The 19,543-nt window shown below is 58.6% G+C and overlaps 1 protein-coding gene across 3 annotated transcripts in view; it reads right to left on the minus strand.

Annotated features, from left to right (window-relative positions):
- Positions 1 to 19,543, minus strand: part of MAD1L1 (mitotic arrest deficient 1 like 1) — a 241,059-nt gene that overhangs the window by 49,675 nt on the left and 171,841 nt on the right. For all 3 annotated transcript variants that reach the window (XM_055136365.1, XM_004617354.2, XM_055136366.1), the window contains 2 exons: positions 17,287 to 17,427; positions 9,907 to 9,963 (listed from right to left, as the gene is read on the minus strand). In XM_055136365.1, the coding sequence (XP_054992340.1) occupies positions 9,907 to 9,963; positions 17,287 to 17,427 (198 nt within the window). The remainder of the gene's footprint in view (positions 1 to 9,906; positions 9,964 to 17,286; positions 17,428 to 19,543) is intronic.

Below are 19,543 nucleotides of genomic sequence, written 5' to 3' on the forward strand. Positions count from 1 at the left end.
CGTGGGCTTCCTCACATGCCTCAGTCTCTTGCCCGCTTCCCTGTCCACTGCTGCATGTGACTGAACCCACCTCACCCCTTCATCATGGGCTGGGGTGCCCTAGAACCCTTTCCCCAACCCTCTGGACCGGCCATTGGGTAGGAACCCATCCCATCCCGTTCCTGGCTTTGCCAGAAGCTGTACCCAGTGCTGCTGGCTGGCATGGAGAGAAAAGCACAATGCAGAGGCATTAACATTGCAGCCAGCAGCCACCTGTCCACACTTCACTGAGAAAGCTCTGTATTTAGAGCTGGCTAAAGCAAAAAACACCAGGACTAACTGGGTGACATCTGTGGAGAGCCCCTGCTAAATGACCAAGACCACCAAGTCCCCATTCTGCCTTGTCTCAGCAGGAAAATCCCCAGAGCAGGGCAGGCGTTGGCCTGGTCTGGGGTGCAGGTGCCAGGGCCAGCTGCCCCGAAAGCAGCTTTGTCAGGACGCCGGGACACGCTGCTTCATTTTCGCTATGTCTCTTGGAAGGGTTTGCTCTGCCCTGCCCCTCTCTAGAGCTGCTACACAGACGTACATGCTGGGCGCAGGCTTCAGCTCCAGGTGCCAGGCACAGCCACTGGCACCCGCTGAGCCCGGGGAGAGCAGTGGCAGCGCCAGCCGGGCCGGCAGTACTGTGGGCTGGTGGGAGCTGGGCTGAGGCCCTGGAGAATGCCCAAGCAAACCCAGAGCTACTCAAGGCTCAGGGCCTTGCTAGTGAGTGCTGAGTCCCAGAGAGGTACCCTGGGGGGCGGGGCCTCCCCCGCCGTCAGGCTCAGTCCCCTGCCCCAGCCCTGCCGGGCCCGTGGGAGGAGGCACGGTGTGGTCTGGGACAGGTCATGATCGCAGGGGTGAGGCTGTGCGCCCTTTGCTTCCTGACCTTGATGCAGGAGTCCCAGACTGAGCCACAGGAGGGGAGCTTGGTGCAGGGGAGGCAGCAGACGTCCCGGAAGGGGACGGAACTGGGCTGGGAGGCAGCGCCTGGCACCAGGTCTGCCTCGGTCCTGCCTCTTCACTCTGCACCATGATCCACATGTCCTTACTCAAACCCTCAGAGATGCTAAAAATAGCCTCGACTGGCCCGGAGCCAGACGGTCCCCAGCAGATGGTGGGCCGCAGTCCAGCCTCGACCGGCATGCCCACCTGCAGCCCTGCGGCATCTGCTGTCTCCGCCTGTCTGTCTGTCTGTCCCACTGCACGAGCTCTGAGCCATTAGGTCCAGCTCAAATTTGTGGAGCTTGGCATGCTAGTGGCTCTGCTGGGTCTCCTGGCCAATACTCCTCAAAGGCAAAGCCCTGTCCCCAGGACCCTGGCACCATCGCCGGAGTGCAGAGCGGCCTGGCAGGGAGCTCACTGCACAGCAGCGGCCCACGAGAGGGTGCGGCTCTGGAGACAGAGCAGGTGTTAGCCGTCTGCCTTGATGGGCCCAGGTGTGCTGCCAGCTACTTCCCTCCTCCCTCAGGGGGTACCAGGTAGGTCCTGAAGCACCACCTCACGCAGGACAGTGGAGGAGGGTGAGGGAAAAGAGGAGGGAAAGGGGAGCAAGGAGGGATGAGGGGATGAGAAGGGGTGAGGAGATCAGGAGTGAGGAGGGTTGAGAAGGGGTGAGGAGAGGTGAGGAGGGGCGAGGTGGGATGACGAGAGTCCAGGAGTGAAAAGTCAGCTTTCCAGAGGGAGGAAGAGCTGGAGGAGGCCCAGGAAGGGCCAGCAGGGCCAGCAGGGCCGGAAGCACAGGCAGAACTGGGAGGCCTGGGACAGCGGCTGCAGCATCGCTGGCAGCTCACGGCGTCTCTAAAGCAAGCGGCACCCCAAAGCACGGAACGCGCAGCTATGCAGGAGCAGCTCCACGATGGCACCAGGCGGACCACCTCCAACACAGTGAGAGCTGGAGCGGAAACAGGAGAAAGGGAGTGGGCTCGCTCTCAGCCCGTGATCCCGGACGGAAGGTGCCCACTGCCTGCCTGCCTGTGTCTTCTCCAACACGGCCCCTTTCTCTCAGTCTCAGTAAGAAACGACCTTGTTTCCTTAAAAAGAGAAAAGGAAGGGAAAGGAAAGAAACAAAAGCTCATTCCCAGAGGTGAAACTGAAGTGACTGAAATAAACATGTGGGTCATGGAGGCAGGGGGAGGGTTGGGGTGGGGGTTACTGGGGACACTGGTGGTGGGGAACGTGCACTGGTGCAGGGATGGGTGTTCGATCATTGTATCACTAAACTCAAGCATGAAAGCTTGTAACTGTAGCTCAAGGTGATTCAATAAACAAACAAAACCAAAAACGTGTGGGTCAGCACATGGCGATGAGGATGAGGCACGTGGGCAGGAGAGGGCCTTCAGTGCATGGGACAGCGCCACTGGGCAGGCTGGCCACCCATACAGGCTGTGGGGCAGCTTCTCCAAGACAGCATGATGGTGACAGAACTGACCGTAGCTTTCCAGAAACAGTCACAAGAACGTGAGCACAGGCGCCGAGGAACAGATCCCGAACACACGTGGCATAGCCATCAGGAGGCCGGCGACTAGGAGGTTCCGGCCCAGTTGGCGCCCTGGAAGGCACTGGGCAGCTGCCCGCAGAAGGTCCCAACTACCACACTGCGAGCCTTGGGCCAGGCTGCGTCGGTGGCTCCTAACCCCAGAGGTGCCTTCTTGGTTTTCAGGGGGAAAGCGGGGAAGCTTCAAAAAGCTATGAGACAGACATTGAAAGAAAAGTATACGGGACTGAAGGCATAGCAGAAGAAATGATTTAAGATAAAAGTACATGGAAAAGAAAGTTTTAAAAATAGAGTGACACAGGCTAGAGGGAGCATCTGTGTGGCCCATCACCCAGGGGACACATTTCACAGCCTGAGAGAAAGCTAAATAAACAGACCAACAGACGTGGGGCCAACACACCCCATGGCCAGCCGGCAGCTGTGGGAGAGACTGAGGCTGCGGGAGGGGTCCTAGCCCATGATGTCGGCCACAGGGGCCTTTTAGGGGTCGGTGATGGTGAAGCAGCCTCTTGTGGCTAGGAAACACCCAAGTCCCAGGACAGCAGAAGAAACTCAGGCCCAGTCAGGCCAAACCGAGTCTTTGGAACTAGTGAGCGAGCACTGAGAACACTGGCTATGCCGCTGGAAACAGTGTGGGGGGAAGGAGGGGGAGGGCGGGGCAGAGCAGGGGGCATGGGTAGGGCTGGGTGGGGAGGGAACAGACTGGAGAGGGAAGGAAGGGGAGGGGAGGCAGGGAGAGTGGGCAGTGCAGAGGGGAGGGGAAGCAGGGAGGGGAGGGCAGAGCAGGGAGTAGTGGGAAGGAAGGGGAGAGGAGGGCAGGGCAGAGAGTGGTGGAAAAGAAGGGGAGGGCAGGACAGGGAGTAGTGGGAAGGAAGGGGAGGGGAGGGCAGGGAGTAGTGGGAAGGAAGGGGAGGGGAGGGCAGGGCAGGGAATGGTGGGAAGGAAGGGGAGGGGAGGGCAGGGTAGGGAGTGGTTAGAAGGAAGGGGAGAGGAGCGCAGGGCAGGGCAGGGAGGCGTATCCACAGCAGAGGGGCAGCAGAGGTGCCTTTGCCAGGTGGCTTTAGACAACCCTGCACAGGAGCCTCAAGTGACAGGGAGGGAAACCTGGCCCCAACTCTGAGAGGCCAGAGCAGGAGGAGTGTGTGGCGGGGATCTGTGTGTGGGGAGGGGCCTGGGAACCGCCCCCCCCCAGGACTGACACTTCAGCTACTGAAACTCCACATGGGGCCGGGGTGGGGTGGGTGTGTCCATGTCCATGGCTTCAAGGGCAAAGGTCACCAAGCGCTTGTAGGAGAATGCACTAGGTCAGCAGGGCCCTGCGCCCAGGCAGGACACCTGGACAGAGCAGGCCCCGAAGAGGAGGAAAGTGCCTGGATGGCACCAGGCTCTGCTCCATGCCAGCGGGAAATAGCCTCGAGAGGAGCCTCTCAAGGCGGGCACGACTGGCATTGGGCACAAACCCAATGTCGTCTCCTGACGGAATAGAGGGAATCTTCACAGGAGGAGAAAGGGCACACCTGTGGAACACACAGCTCCCGTCTGTCTGTCGGAGGGAGTGGGAAAGCGCCTCCAGAAAGCAGGGCTGAGAGCAAAAGCCTTGAGGTCTCCAAAGCAAAAGGAAGAGAGCAGCCATTTAGAGACAGGACGCACACTCTGCGGACACCCTGCACTGTCAGTGAACAAATCAGCAAAACGGTCAGATATGAGATCAACACAGAAAACCAGTGTTGTCTCGAGCTAGTAATGAATAATCAAAAGGCAAGGAAATGCCATGTATTCTGATGAATAATAAAATGAGAAGTAAATTTAACCAAGGAGGCAAAAAGACCCATGAAAAGACCAATGAGAGGGGCTGGAGCGATAGCACAGCGGGTAGAGCGTTTGCTTTGCACGCGGCCGACCCGGGTTCGATCCCCGGCATCCCATATGGTCCCCCAAGCACCGCCAGGAGTAATTCCTGAGTGCAAAGCCAGGAGAAACCCCTGAGCATCGCTGAGTGTGACCCAAAAAGCAAAAAAAAAAAAAAAAAAAAAAAGACCAATGAGAACTTCAGAACAGTGATGGAAGAACTGCAGACCCAGGAAACAGAAACTCAGAAACATCCTGTGTCGTGTCATGTACGTGTGTGAGTGTGTGTGCTCGAGCACATGTATGTGCATTCACATGTGATGGTAGTTAGGGGCAACATTCCTTCATGTGACCACATGACCAAGGCAGCACCTGTCAAAACCCAGACTCTAGGGTGTACATGGAAAAGCTGATCTAACATCCAGATGAAATGCGAAAGATCCCAAACACCTAGAGCATGCTTGAAAAAGGGTGTTGAAAGTATTGTGACATAGTCTCCAATCTCAAAAGTGGGAAAGAGAGAGAGAACAAGTGGGGGGTGAGGGAGAGAGAGAAGGAGAAAGGAAAAGAGAGAGGAGGAAGAGAGAAAGAGGGAGAGAGAGAGCGAGGGAAAGAGAGAGAGAGTGAGAGAGCGCCAATGAACAGGGTCCTGAAGTCTTCCACAGAGGGTGCTGGGGTGGGGACTGGACAGTGTGTGTGACTTAGCCAGTCCTCAAAATCATGCAAAGCCCACTCAGATCTAACCAAAGCCTATGGGAGAGTGTCAGCCATAAACCCTAAGGAGGACACAAGTCCGTTCCCTTCTCTGAAATTTTATTTTAGGCCCCATGGTTAAACAGTGTTCCTGGGAGAGTTTCATGGTTCCCAGCTTCCAAGCCCACATCTTCCACCAGTGTCCACTGCCTTCCATCACCGTTCCCTACTGCCCCTGCCACTCGAGTCAGTCTTTTTGACCATCCCTTAGATATGCAAAAGCATAAATGACAAAAAGCAGACAGACACTGGAACTTCATCAAAGCCCAAAGCCTCTGTGCATCAAAAGGGACACTGAAAGTGGTGAAAGGCAACGTGAGGGACAGCAGAATCTGGCTGCTACTCGGTACCTGTGATATCGAGAGTTCTGACAGGATAAGCACACAAGCACACATGCACACACTCATGCACTGAGAACTTGCACACACACAGAGGCATACACAGGGAACTTGCATACATGCACATTCACAGGAACTTGCATGCATACACGCACGTATGCACACACTGAGAACTTGCACACACGCATGTACTCATGCAGAGGGGACTTGCACGCATGTACGCATGAAGGCCAGCTGACTGAGGGAGCAGGTATGATCTGGCATGTATGCATGAAGGCCAGCCGAGTGAGGGGAGCAGGTGTGATCTGGCAAGTACGCATGAAGGCCAACCGACTGACCAGTGTGACTGTCCCTACTCATTCCCCATTACAGGTCAAGTTATTTCCTGGCTCTACTTCTCATCAGTCAGGGAGAGGGTCATTGGTTTTACTGATTTCAAAGAACCAGATTTCAGTCCCAATTTTAGAAATCAACTGAAAAGTCAGGGAGAGGGACAGAGTAACTTCAGTCAGGAGTGGCAGGTAATGACCACAGAGAGACGGAAATAGACCAAGGGTGCCTGGTGACCTGCTGGGGGTGCTTTCAGCCAGAGACCCAGACACAGAAGGGGGCTCTGGGAAGCCACCCAGGGCCAGGCAGGCCCTGTCCCCACTCTGGTGAGGCTGGCACTGGTGGGAACAGGAGGATTCTCACGAGAGGAAGCACTGACCCCTGTGGCCTCCCGGACTCAGGGTCAGGGGCTCTCCCAAGCAATGAACACAATCACAGCCATGCTGGAGAAAGGCCGCTTGAACATGTGATGGTGAGAACTGCAGAAAGGAGGCACACAGCCCTGACACCACTCCACACAGCAGAACCCTCAGATGTGCATGATTCTGCCAAGACACATCACAGTGGGGTCAGCGACTTCACACCATGACTTCAAGCCGGAGCCTGCGCCTGGGGCCGGAGGACTTGGGCAGAGGGGCAGGACCGAGGGGCTGGACATAATTCATAACCACATCCTGGGGTGTGTAAGCCAAACAATGTCTGAGTCTGAAACGTGCCAGGCCAGTGGCTCCTATGGGGCCCACAGGAAGGAAACGGGTCAGGAGACTGACGCTGGCAAACAGCACTTGTGCCCCTCATGCCTAGACACACAGTCTGACCCCAAGTGGGCTCAAGGTCCAACCCCTCAGGCCACAGCAGAGACATGCTGAGTCCCCTGTACCCTTCTCCGGAACTCAACTCCACAGGAGCGAAACAGGCAGAGTCCTACCCAGGGGAAGACACCACCCCTGCCCCTAGGAAAGCCCCCTTCTGCAGGGTGGCACCTTAGACACCCCCTCCCCCACCCTCGTGGGCTCACACTGAGGGAGGGAAGATGACACAACAGAACCATCAACTAGTTTAAAAGCGGGCCGAGCCGAGAGGGTATGTGGAGGTCAGGCTGTGTGTACTCAGAGCCCGGGACCAATCCCTGGCAGCTCATCGCCTTGCCAGCACCGCCAGGCTGGCACAGCAGTGGCCCCAGGTACCGCTCTACTGGACCAAGTGTCACCAAGAGTGGCCTCGGGTCCTGAGCCAGCTGAGGAGCACCCCTGCCCCCCAAGGAAGACCAGCAGACGTCCAAAGACTACTGGGGGTTCAGGGGACTGTGCAGGGTGCTCACCCCCTCTCAGCGTGTGCTGGCCAGAGGCTCTGGTGAGAGGAGCAGCTGGCGCCAGTGCTGGCGCGGGTGGATGAGCGAGTCTGGCCCCTGAGCTCGCTTGCCCGCTGGCCAAGGTGCTCCGCTCCACTGCTCAGACAGCACTGTGCTCTGGCTCACTGCCGCCATATGTGGGTGTCCTCCAACAGCTGAGCACAGATGTGGTGGGTCCCTACCCTGCCACGTCCCAGGCAGACCCGCGGCACACACAGAGACATCCACAGTGCCCTCGGCTGGGCACCTGGTGTGACAGGCCAGGCGGCCCTGCTGTGTCTGGGGTCTGTGTTCAGGCTGTGTGTGTGTGTGTGTGTGTGTGTGTGTGTGTGTGTGTGTGTTGGGGGTGCCCAGCAGGTGGCAAGAGTGAGCAGAGATGTGAGGGCAGCTCCTGGGGGCTCCTGGTCCCAGACAGCTACAGGAGCTGCAGTTACCTCCCAATTCTGGCTGCCGTGGCTGCTGCTCGCCACGTCTAATTAGGACGAGGTCTGTAATAGCACAACTGCGCCGGACAGTTTCCTGGTGATATTAATTGCATTTAAAGAAGAAAACATGAACTGTGCTTATGCTGACTAATTAGCATGGGCTTGCTAATTAATAACAGAAAGTCAAACTGTCTGTCTTGTCATCCACAATTAGCTAGAAATGTTTAAATTTTCCCTTTCCTTCCCTAAACCGTCAACTGACTAAGCAGGAAGCAGAAGGGGGTGGCTGGGCTGGGTATCACGGGTGGCTGGCCTGAGAAGGGGGCAGCCCAGCTCTGGAGAGGACTCACTGGAGCCCCCCACTTCTAGGTTCAGAGAGCTCTCGGACCCTGTGGGAGCAGGTGACATTGTGACTACAGGGGTCAGCGGGAGGGGACAGTGGCGGCCCTGAAAGATCAGGCAGGGACCAGCCAGAGGGCGTGTCTATCTGACTCAGGGCCTGGTGCCACCATTGCTGCTGCTCCTCCCCGCCACTGCCCAGGGCTGCCTCCGGGCCAGCACCTGTGGCTCCCCATGCCCATCCTGGGGGCAGTGGACCCTCTGTCAGGGCCAGCGCAGCCTTCTCCGGGCTCTGATGGGGGCCTTCCCAGAAAGCACAGGCTGCAGCTCAGCACTCACTCCCACAGCCACGCCTGCTCCTCAAGAAGGGCCCTGGGTGGGTACACAGACATACACAGACACAGGCACACACATGGACACACACAGATACACACAGACACACAGACAGAGGCACACACAGACACAGACACAGACACAAGACACAGACACACACAGCTGGGAGGTACTGCGGGCCTGGGGCAGCTGTCCAGCCTGTGGCCGGAGGGTCTCCTGCAGGTGTCCCAGCCCCTCGGCCCCACTACACAGTCCCTGGGCGAGGGAGGGAGGGAGCGGGAGCTCTGTGGCCATGCAGAGACAGTGAGGGGATGCACGCCTGGGCACAGGGACGCAGGGACAGGCGCTGCCAAGCCTGGTGAGAAGGCCAGGCTACCCTCGGTTATTTCCCCCCATGGCCCTTCTCTTGTGTGGGGCTGAGATAAGGCAGAGCGCCCCAGGGGACCCAAGAGCCCCTGGATCCGGCTGCCCAGGAAGGCTGCTTCTCACCGCCGGGGTTGAGGCCCACCTGCATGGCTCCAGGGGCCCCTTCCCACCTAGAGCACTGGGTGCTGCTCAGCACAGTGGGTTTCTGCTCAGGCTCTCCGAACCATCCATGTGCCCTGGGTTCTGTCACGCCCAGGAGGAGCAGGTTGGCAATGTCCCTGCCCGACAGAAGGTCCAGGGCTACCCTCACAGGCCGCTGTCAGCCAGGGCCATCTCGGGTGCTCAGGGCCCTCCCCTCCTCTGGCCGCTCCTGGGGAGGTGTGGCCTGGCACCTACATGGCCAGCCCCTGGCCTGCCACAGAGCCCACGCACCAGCCCCCAGGACCTCGGCTCAGAGCTTCAGGACCCTGGTCGGTCACTAGCACTACAAACCCCAGGGTTCCCCACCCCATGCTCCCCGCCCCAGCCACTCTATGGCCCCTCAACTCAGACCAGCAGAACAGACCCCAAAGGCATTGTGCTCTGACTCCCATTCCACTCCTGCTTTCCCCTGAGCCAACGCCTCAGCCCATCACCATCACCCAGCACCCATCTCTCTGCTGCAGCCCGAGCCCTTGTGCCCATCTCTCTGCTGCAGCCTGCACCCCTGCACTCGTCTCTCTGCTGCAGCCCGCACCCCTGCGCCCATCTCTCTGCTGCAGCCTGCACCCTCAGCACCTAGTCTCCAAACGGTCTCCTGACTTATCCCCATGCTGCAGGGTGACAGGGAGGGGGCAAAGCAAGCTGTAGGGACAGCTATTTGGGGCAGAGGAGAATCAAGGTCAAGCTGATCCTATTTTGAGGTCATCCCCCACCTTGGGGTGAAGTTGAACAAGCTGCTCCAAGTCGGGTTTCTCTATGCTGGCAAAGGACAGGAACCTGGGTGGGTGGGGTGTAGGATGTTCCACCAGAACACCCCCCACCCCCAGCACGCTCAGTCCTTACAGGACAGATTTGGGAAACAAAACCCTCTTCATCCCCCAGACAAGCCCTCCCATACCCTGTACCGCCCCTGCAACCTTGTAAGCAAGAGGTGGGGAGGTGAGTTGTGAGGAGCAAACACGGGGAAAGGAGAAAGACGCGGTCTAAGGTGACAAGGCCCCAGGCAGTGTCCTCGGCTAGGCCTGTGGCACCCGCAGAGTGAAGCACAGGCTGTTACCCGTACCAGAACCCGAGGCCACAGATGCGTGGCCAGGCGCAGGGACTCACCATGTCCGCTCTCTGCTTGTGGCCTCCCAGCTCCTCTAGGGCCTGTGACAGCTGAGCCTTCAAGAAAATAGAAAGAAACAGGTCAGGGGCCCTTTTCCAGGGCCAGGGCCCCCTGCCAGCTGAATAAGACCCGGCAGTGGGCAAGCAGGGGAGAGCCCGGCCGTGGGAGCAGCGGGGCCCTGTGGCTGGGCTGGTGTGCGGGCGCTGGACAAGGCCGCAGGAGCTGGGGTGGAGAAGGCCCAGGGCACCCCTTGCCGCCGCCAAGAGCACATGGTCCTCAGGCCCAGCTGGGACAGAGCTGGGAGGGGGCTGAGCACAGCATGCCAGAATTCAGCGTGGGGGCTCAGCCCTGCCTTGAGGCCTGGAGTCCAGGCCGAGCACGTGGTCCATCCATGCTTACTCTCAGGGAGCTGCCCAGGCCAGGGCTGTTCACACGGGGAGGGGAGCAGCACATGGGCAGAGGTGCCCCTGCAGTGAGCCCACACCCCGGGCCGCGTGTCCACTCGCCGGCACAGGGTACCCTCTGGGCTCACAAGAAAGCTCTGGGCACCACTTGCTCAGCCTGGGCCAGCAGGCCGGAGTCCCTGGGAGAACATCAGCCCCAGGAAGCTAGCAGGGTCCCCACAGCCCTGAGGGAAGCTTCCAGAACCTCACTGGAGATGGGGGGAAGAGGGGACGGGGGCTTACAGCAGGCAGAAGCTGTGGCCCCTCCCCAAGCCTTTGAGGTAACAGACACGAAACTCCCAACCCAAGACCACTCGCTGGAAGTGAAGAGCGGGCAGCCCTCACAAAGGCTCTGCCCGCCTCTGGCATGGCAGGAAACAGGGGCAGCATCGGGGAGGCCGGGCCCAAAGGCTCCAAAGGCACAGCCCAGGAGCTTCTAGGGCAGGAAAGGATCTGCGGGAGCCCAGCAGTCTGGAGGCTGCGAGTAGGGGGTGGCAAGTTAAGGACTCCAGGGAGGGCGGCCTGAACTCTGGCGCAGACGAGAGACAGACACTGGTTCCAGGAGTCTGGGAATGGGGCAAAAGCCCAGGGACCCCAGGGACGGGCAGGGAGAACAGAGACCCAGTTGGCAGTGGTGCAGACTCTGCTTCCTGCTGCTACTTCTGACCTTGCTCTGGGCTCCCAGGCCCTTGAGGGTGCATCTGTGCATCGAAGCCCAGCAACCCACGTAGCTGCTCTCCACGGCGGGCAGGTGCTGGTCACAGCCGTAGGGGAACAGCCCATGTCTCTCCCTTTGGGAGGTGAGCAGCATGGGTGTAGGGTACGAGGCAGTTGGGAGAACAGCCACCAACAGGAGGGACACCCTCCCAGAGCCTGGGGCCCCCCAAAGCACCTGGCCAGGTGGGGGTGGGGTGAGAGGACAGTCCCAGGGGGATGCAGGGGGTGGCTAGCTGGGCCCACACCAGCTCACCTCTGTCCGGGGCCTGGCCGAGGCCCAGGTGGCCGTGTGGGCTGACAGAATTCCCTGTGACAGGTAGAAGCAGCGCAGGCCCTCAGCAAGGCTATTTTTAGCTTCAAGTGAGAAGCTGCTGCCGAGATCGAGTGCTGGTGAGTGGCGAGTGCAGACCTGGCTAGCACCGCCGGGGACAGGGGCACTCAGGAGAGACAGCTTGAAGGGCCCCTGCTGGTGCTAACACTGCCCACATGCACACATACACATGCACTCGCACATATGTGCATACAACACCCACACTTGTACATAAACACACACACACACACACACACACACACACACACACACACACACACACACACTGCCCCCGCTCCCCCACCCCGCCCCATACTCACACGAGCTCACATATGCACCTCAGCACAGCACACACGCAGAGCAGAAAGGAGGCTGCCCGGGGCCAGAGTGAGCCCAGGCTGTTCCAAACTCCCCGAGGACCAGGCAGGTGCCCACGATCCGTGGGAGTGGGGGAAGGGCGAGTCCAGCTGAGGTGCCTCCCAGTCATGGGTGCTTGAGGATGAGGACGAAGCCTCCAGGCCCCTGCATCTTGGCTCCCTGTCACCGGAGCATGCTGGGTGGGAGGGAAGGGACAGGGCTGGCTGCTGTCACAGGCCCCTCCTGGTGGTGTAAACGGCAGCACCTGGCCACAGGCAATGGCCCAGGCGGGCAGGACCCTCTGGATGCCGGGGTAGCCCAGGGCCTGGGGCTGCTGGAAGGGCAGTGCTGAGGCTTTTCGAGTCACACCTAAGCATAAACACGTGCCCCTGGGCAGGGGGAACCAGCGCTGTGGGTCACCTGGAGCCTCCCACAGGTGCCCGGAGGCGGGAGCCACTGCCCTCAGGCTGCGGAGTCCCAACATCGACCCAGACAACCCCCACAGAGGAAAGCGAGATCGATGGAACCATGTTTCCTGAGGCAGAATCACAAACTCTGCTGTGCTATGACAGAGTAAAAGCTCAGGGGCCAGTCTGAGAGCAAGAAGGAGGCCCCGGCCCAGCGCCCTAGAGACAGCTCTGGGCCACCAGCAAAGCCAGCACAACCCGGGGCAGCCCCAGAGAAGCAATGGCCGAGCAAAAACCACTTGGTCATTCAAACCCTCAGGGGAGAGAAGCCTGGCCCAACGCGGACCCTGTGGATGCTCGCCGGACTCAGCCCTGCAGGCCCGGCTACCACCGCCCCACAGGCTGGGCCAGACAAGGGACAGGCCTGCACAGATGGGTGCGAGTCCCAGGAGAGGTCCCTGAGCACTGCTAGGGGTGCTCCAATAAACGCATCTTAGTGCTGAGGACAAACAGACGGTCGGTGGAACACAAGGGTGGCTCGACACGTGAGAGGGCAATAAAGGCGCAGTAGGAAAACCATCACTAAGAGAAGAGGTGGACTGCCAAGGGAGAGAGTATCTGCGAGCCACCCATCCGCTAAGGGGTCACTATCAGTCCACACGGGGAGTCCACACATGCAACTCAACAGCAAGACCCACAAATGCTGCCATGTGAGAAGGAGCCAAGGACCAGTACAGACATTCGTCCCCAGTATGTGGATAGGTGCCAGCATCACTGACTATCAGGGAGATGCAAATCAAACTACAGCTCACACTGTGGGGAAGAGCAGCAGCAAGGGCACTGAGAAGAACTGTGGGTCAGGTTTGGAGGGGGGACGCCAGGTGAGACAGCACAGAGGCCTCGACCAATCTGGGCTTGATCCCCAGCACCCCATATAGTCCCCGGAGCATCCCAGGAGGGATCCCCGAGCACCGCCAGGTGAGCTTCCTCCCTCCCAACTCAAAAGTGGAATCTGAGAAAGATGAAGTCTCAGACACAGAGACCAGGGTGGAGTTTACCTACACTGTGTAGGGCTGGTGGGGAGGGCCACTGCCAATGGGTTTCAAAAACGGGGTCTGGACACCTGAGCCACGTGGACAGCAGGTGACTAGTGAGTGACACACAGCTGGGAGTGTCCTGTATGCTCACCCCAGGGAGAACCTGCGCCACACCACACACCTTCTCTTCATCACCCTCAGCGATTGCCTCATCCCGTCTGCCCACCTCTCAGTCAAAGGGGAAGAACTCAGGGAGACAGCAGGACCTCAGCCAACAGCCTGGTGAAGGGATGCGTCTGTCGGACGCACACCAGCATCTCCTTCCCCTTCTCTCCGGGCTGCTGCTGACCGCTGAGAGGGTGATGCTGAGCGCCGAACAAACTTTCAGACTTCTCACTTGGTCTGTGGTCTCTTTTACAGTGGGGGTCACTGCAGACCTTCTATACGGCCAGCAGCAAATGCCTCGTTTGGGTGAGGACAGGTGTGTGGGTCCGAGGCTGCTGCTGTTCTGAACCACAGTGAAGGGCAGGGGGGCAGGAGGGCAGGGGTGTAGTGGGCCGAGTCGTAGAGGTGAAGGGGGCAGGGAGGACACCGGCTTTCCCCGAGGCAGAATCACATTCTCACCAATTCACTGCAATCTGAAATTGGGATTTTCCACAACCCTCTGCGCAGCCAGCAGCGCCATAATCTGTTTTAATTAAATAAATTGGAAAAACAAATCAGGCCGCTCGGTTGCATCGAGGTGGCATGCGCTGCATATTTATAGCCCCACCAACAGGCAGATCCACGGCATATGCTGCCGGCTTCTGCCTTTATTGAGCCGAATGAGGAAGATCCGTGCGCTGCTGTACAAGCTCTGCCGGAGCTGGCGAGTGCAGCCCTCCCGTGTGCCTGAGTGGCTGACATGCTCCTCGGGGAAAGCGACTGATAAAACAGCCGGAACCGAGAGGGCTGTGCAGGAAGCGAGTGTCTGTGGGGACTCCCTGTGGGTGGGAGAAGCTGCTGTCCCCGCGTAGGATAACACAGGTTTGTCCTTATCGCCATGCCACAGGGAGCTTAGGTTTACTGGGTTACTCCCATCACAGTGCTCCCATTCCTCTGTGTTTACTTGTAACTTCTTTCTTTGTACTCTGCTGACTTGTAAATACAGTTTTTCTCTTCTTAAGTCCTTTGCATAGTTAATTCAGAGCAATATCATTTTTGGATGGGCACAAGAAGACAATGCTTTTGTAACGTGGGAGTTAATTGACTCCAGATAATATTACCTCCGGAGCATTTGTTCTCTTGACCTAAGCCTCAGTTGCCCTTCCTAACTAGCTGTTGGGGCCTGGCCTTGGTAGCCCCTGCTTGTTTTCCCTGAGACGGGAATGAGTGGGGGAGAGGGGTGGAAACTGGGCGAGTGGGAGCGCCATGCCCTGGTGGCTGACCCTGTTAGGGGGCTGAGGGGAGGCTGCACCTGATCCGCCTGGCTGGGCCAGAAGCCACATTCTCATTCCCGAGAGAGTTCAAGGAACTGTCCGCACGCGCAGCTGCAAAGCAGAATAACAGATAACGTGGCTCGCTCGCTCAACTTGTAACCCTTGGCTTTCTCATGGAGCTTTCGTTCACTGCACACTGTAAAAGGAAGTGAGCTTTGGAATAGTCGCTGTATGTTTCATACAGTCCTCCCTGCCGAGGGTCTGCAGCTCTCAGTCCCTCTCTCGGCCAAAGTTCAAGTTGGCTGTGTGGGACGCAGCACCTAGCATACCCAAAGCAGGGTCCCGACGAGGGACTGGATGGATCCAGGGCAAGCTGTGAGCTATGTGCTATTCTGGCATCAAAATGGGTCTGGCCAAAGTGCCATAATGCTTAACTATAAGTTAAGAGCATGGTCATGGACAAATGCTGTTATGATCCAAAAACCAATAATTAGATTCGGACCCTGCTAGGGTTAGGAATGATTAATCCTGCCTGAGCACTGTAGTCTGAGTCTGTGGCGCGATGTCTCCAGGAGAGCCACCCTACAAGCTCAATGTATCTCTTACTGTGTCCATACAAAATAACTAATATTAAGAAGTAGAATCAAGATATTAATTAAGTTATTGGACTAAGGAAAGGAGAAAAACAATATTTACAAGTCAACAGAGCACAAAGAAAGAAGCTACAAGTAAACACTGAAAAATGGGAGCACTGTGATGGGAGTAACCCAATAAACCTAAGCTCCCTGCAGCAAGGCAGAAAGAACAAACCAATGTTATCCTACATCCTGGCACCTGCCAGGATGGATTACAGGGGATCCTGCGCGGGCAGCAGGTCCACGCACACCCACCCCGCCATCTGTTTCTGCTGGGGGCACTTTGGGAAGACGCCACGGCACCTTCTAGAGTGCTGCAGAGGGGACAGCTGGGCAGGGGGTGAGCACAGGCAAGGAGCGGGAACTGGGAGTAGGAGCACAGCATGAGCCCAACATGTGTTACCTGCCCTGTCCTCACGGAGGCTCTGGGGACTCCCCACGTCTCTCACCACAGGAGGGCTGTGGGTGTCTGTCTCACAAGCACTTCCGGAGCTACAGACGAAGAGGCCTTGGGGAGCCCCCCACCGCCGTGAGCCAGAGGCTCACTGTGAAACACCCCCTGCTCCCCCTGCCCCATCAGTGCTGGGGGCTCCGGAGGTGACAGATCACATGTCTGGTGACACTCAAGCCCATTCCCAAATAAGCCCCACAGAGGGCCAGCGAGTAGCACTTAACTAAGCCTCTGTGGGCAGGTGAAGCAGCTCCGAGAGCAGCGGCCTTGGGGCTGCAGATACAGAGCAGCCCCTGTTCTCGCCAGCCAGGGGCAGAACAGACCCCTCCTGGCCCCTTCCCTTCCCTTCCCCAGAGCCCTGGGCAGGCGTGTGAGCCCAGCAAGGGGAGGCCAGAGGCGGGTCAGAAAGACCTGGTCTTAGCTCACCCCAACACCAGGGACCTCAGTTTCCTCTTCCCTACGCTGAGGGGAGAGGCTGGCGTGACCCCTCGGGCTGGGCTGCGTGAGGCCAGTGCTATGTTCCTGGAGAGACCAACAGGACTAAGTGCAGAAGGACTGGGGCCCTTCAGGGGGCACAGCTGTGTGCTGGGTCCTTGCCCCAGCCGTCCCCGGCCCACACGTGGGGGCCAGCCAGGCAAGGCACAAGGGACAGGGGCTTCACTTCCCACACAGGCTCCAGGAGAGCTGAAGGGGGCGGGCAGGAAGGGGACTGGCCAGGCAAGGGTCCCGGCCTCGTAGGGCTGCCACCGGCTAAAGGCCACGAGGGACAGAGCTCTCCGGGGCAGCCCGGGACTCGAGGGTCGGCTTACAGCCTGACCAGGAATGATCTGTCTGGTACCCAAGCACCCCTAGGTGACAGCTCAGGCCAGGCATCCAGAAACGCTGCTCCAGGGGAGAGCTTCACGGGGTGGGGGAGGATGCCCAGAGCACAGGTCAGCTGTGGGACGGCAGGCCTCAGGCTGTGTGGGGAGCTGTAGCCCCGCTTGGGCTGAGGAGGCAGGCACGGCCTGGCCGGGGCAGGGCTTCCGCCTTCGCTGCCCGCCGCCTCCTGCCTCAGGAGGACAGTCACGAGCCTGCGTCCTCCCCGCAGGAGGGAATAGAAACCTGAGTGAGGCTGCACAGCTGTTTGCAGAGAGGAGGGAAGGGCAGGGACAGTCCCGAGTGTGACCAGGCCATGTGTCCCCCTATACTGGATCCCAGGAGCACAGGGAGATGGGGGGCTCTGGGCCATACTATGAACCCCAGGGCTGTGAGGGGGTCAGGTGACCCAGCGAGCGAGCTCGGGTGACAGTTCCCTCAACCCCTGCAGACAAACCCCAGAGCAAACGGCCTCCAAGGTGGCCTGACTGTCAGCGGTAATGAACTCATTAGCGTGCATATGGTAAGCAGACAGGAGGCGCCTCAGCAGGGCATGAGGACGGCGGATGGTCGGGATCTTCCCTGCAAATCTCTCCATTAGCGTCTCATGTGGAGTCCAAGGGGGTGACAGCATATGACACGCATGCACTTCGGACAGCCTTACTCGGGGCCGCTGCAGTGGCCCCCCATGCAGGCTCAGGTCCCCCCCATCTCCTCATGCAGCCCCCACATGGGCTCCCACTCACCTCCATCTCTGAGCTGTGCGCATGCACCTTTTGCACCATGTCCTCGGCCTCACGCATGCGCCGTGTCAGCTGGGGTGAGTACTCCGCAGCGGTGAGCTCGCTGTCGTAGGACCCCAGGATGGCACGCATTCCGTCCCGCTCCTGTGGGTGAGAGAGTCTCGTCAGGCTGGTGGGGTGGCCAGGACCTGGGGGCTTCAGGGAGCTCATGGGGGGCTGCGCTGCTCCCTTCCCGTGAGCTCAGTCACAGCCTGCAGAGGGGCAGGGTGGGTGTCCCAATGGGCAGAGGGCTCTGCCTCTGCGGCCAGCGCACTGGGCCCACCTGCCAGGTCACATGGGCCAAGGGAGGGCGTCGGGGGAGACCTGCTGGGCCGGCAGTGCAGCCCAGACTCCCGCTGAAGCAGCTGTGGCCGCAGATGGCATCCCCTCGCTCCCAGAGTGTGGACAGCCCTGGTAGAAGCTGCACGTGGGGGCAGCTTGAGGCTCAGCGATAATCCCACAATTAACCTGAAGTCAAACTGCAGTGCTGGATTTCCAGGGGATACACCTGTAAGGTCTGGCTGGGCACCGTGGGCCTGACCGTCTGATGCGGGGCTCAGGCTGCCCAGTTGCCAACATGGAAGCAGGCCTGGGCCGACGAGGCCTCCCTTCACCGAGCGACGCACCCCGGGGACTGCTGCCCAGCTGCTCATGGACATGGCCCCAGCTGGCCAGTTTCAAGCAGCAGGGACTTGCCCCAGCACAGGACTCACAATTAACTGATGACATGAAATTCAGTAAGTGAGAAATTAAAGTTACAAATCCAACTGGAACTGGTCACAGATCAGTGGAAAATTTTTTTCCATGGGCAGGTTTATTGAGTGTCATACGTTTATTGAAATCCTATATCATCCCATTGACTTTTACGGTATGGAGTGGGTCACCAGTGCTGCCGCTGTCATCACAGCGATGCGGGAGGGAATTTCCTTTCATAAACAGGCGGCATCATCGAGTGATTGACCGATAAATCTCCCTCCGAGGTTCTGCTGCTGCATCCTGGGCCAGAACAGCTGCTCAGAGGAAAATACACAGGAAGGGCGTTGTTTGGCCTCGTAAGAAGCAGCTTGGCACCAGCAGTCAAAGCGCAGGCATGGAGCGGGTTTGCTTTGATGGCTTTGTAATGACAGATCCCACGGAGCTGGAGTCGCTTCATTTACACCCGAGCAAATGCTGGGGAAGGCAGCAGAACAAACAGGCCTGTCTGTGCAAGGGGTGGGGGTGCAGTGAGAGAGAACACACCCCGTCTGTGCTGGGGGTGGTGGGATGCACCCGTCTAGTCAGGGGACACACACACATGCATCTATGTTAGAGGGACAGAGGGAGACACACACCCCATCTATGCAGGGGCTCAAGAGGAGCTAGCAAAGTTAAAGGCTGAGGGATGCAGGGCAGGGAGGAGAGGGAGGGCCGGTCTCCTGAGCAGGACCCAAACTCTGAGGGCAGGGCCATCGCAGGGGCAAAGTTCTCTGCACACAGGTGTGACAGTAGCTGTGAAGTCCAGGTCCTGGGGCTCCGGAAGGACAGTCAGTCTAGGCAGGAAGGATGAGGGGAAGCAGAAAGGCCTGTCCAAGGGGCAAGGATACAGGAGGGCGCAGGGCTGAGTGAAGCAGCACGGCCACACCCTGGATGGGCATTGGGAGGGGATGGCAGAGCTGTATGCTGTCCCTTCAGGCATGAGAGGGTCACCCCGTCACCCCGAGAGCACCTTCCCAAGGAGCAACTGCAACAAGGAAGATCATCCGCCAGGAAGAGGCATGTAGCCCCACTCTGAAGCACCAGAACAGTAGAACCCACTCAGATACAGGTAGTGTGGACAGCAGGCCCACCTGGAGGCAGGCAGTGTGGACAGCATCACTCACTCAGGGTCCTGCCAACACACAGGCAGCACCCAGGACGAGACGGGGCCCACAGCTGCAGGCCACACCTGAGTTCACATGCACAAACCATTCAGAAACTGAGCTCCTTTATATTGGGAGATGCCAGTGGAGTCTCAGTGAACTTCAAAGAAAGTCTGCATGCCACATGGAGTCCACTGCTAGAGACCGTTCCTCACACTGAGAACCCCACAACACCTGGAAGTTTATCCATGAATAACCTGGTGGCCAAGTGAAGTCACAACAGAAACGAAGGAGCATCAGAGCTGAATGCTAGAAAAAATACGAGACCCAGACTCTGACATCTGTCTGAATCAGCATCTCTGAACACGAACATTAAAAAAGAA

Source organism: Sorex araneus, chromosome 4 (assembly GCF_027595985.1).
Source record: "Sorex araneus isolate mSorAra2 chromosome 4, mSorAra2.pri, whole genome shotgun sequence".
In the NCBI taxonomy this organism is placed as follows: domain Eukaryota; kingdom Metazoa; phylum Chordata; class Mammalia; order Eulipotyphla; family Soricidae; genus Sorex; species Sorex araneus.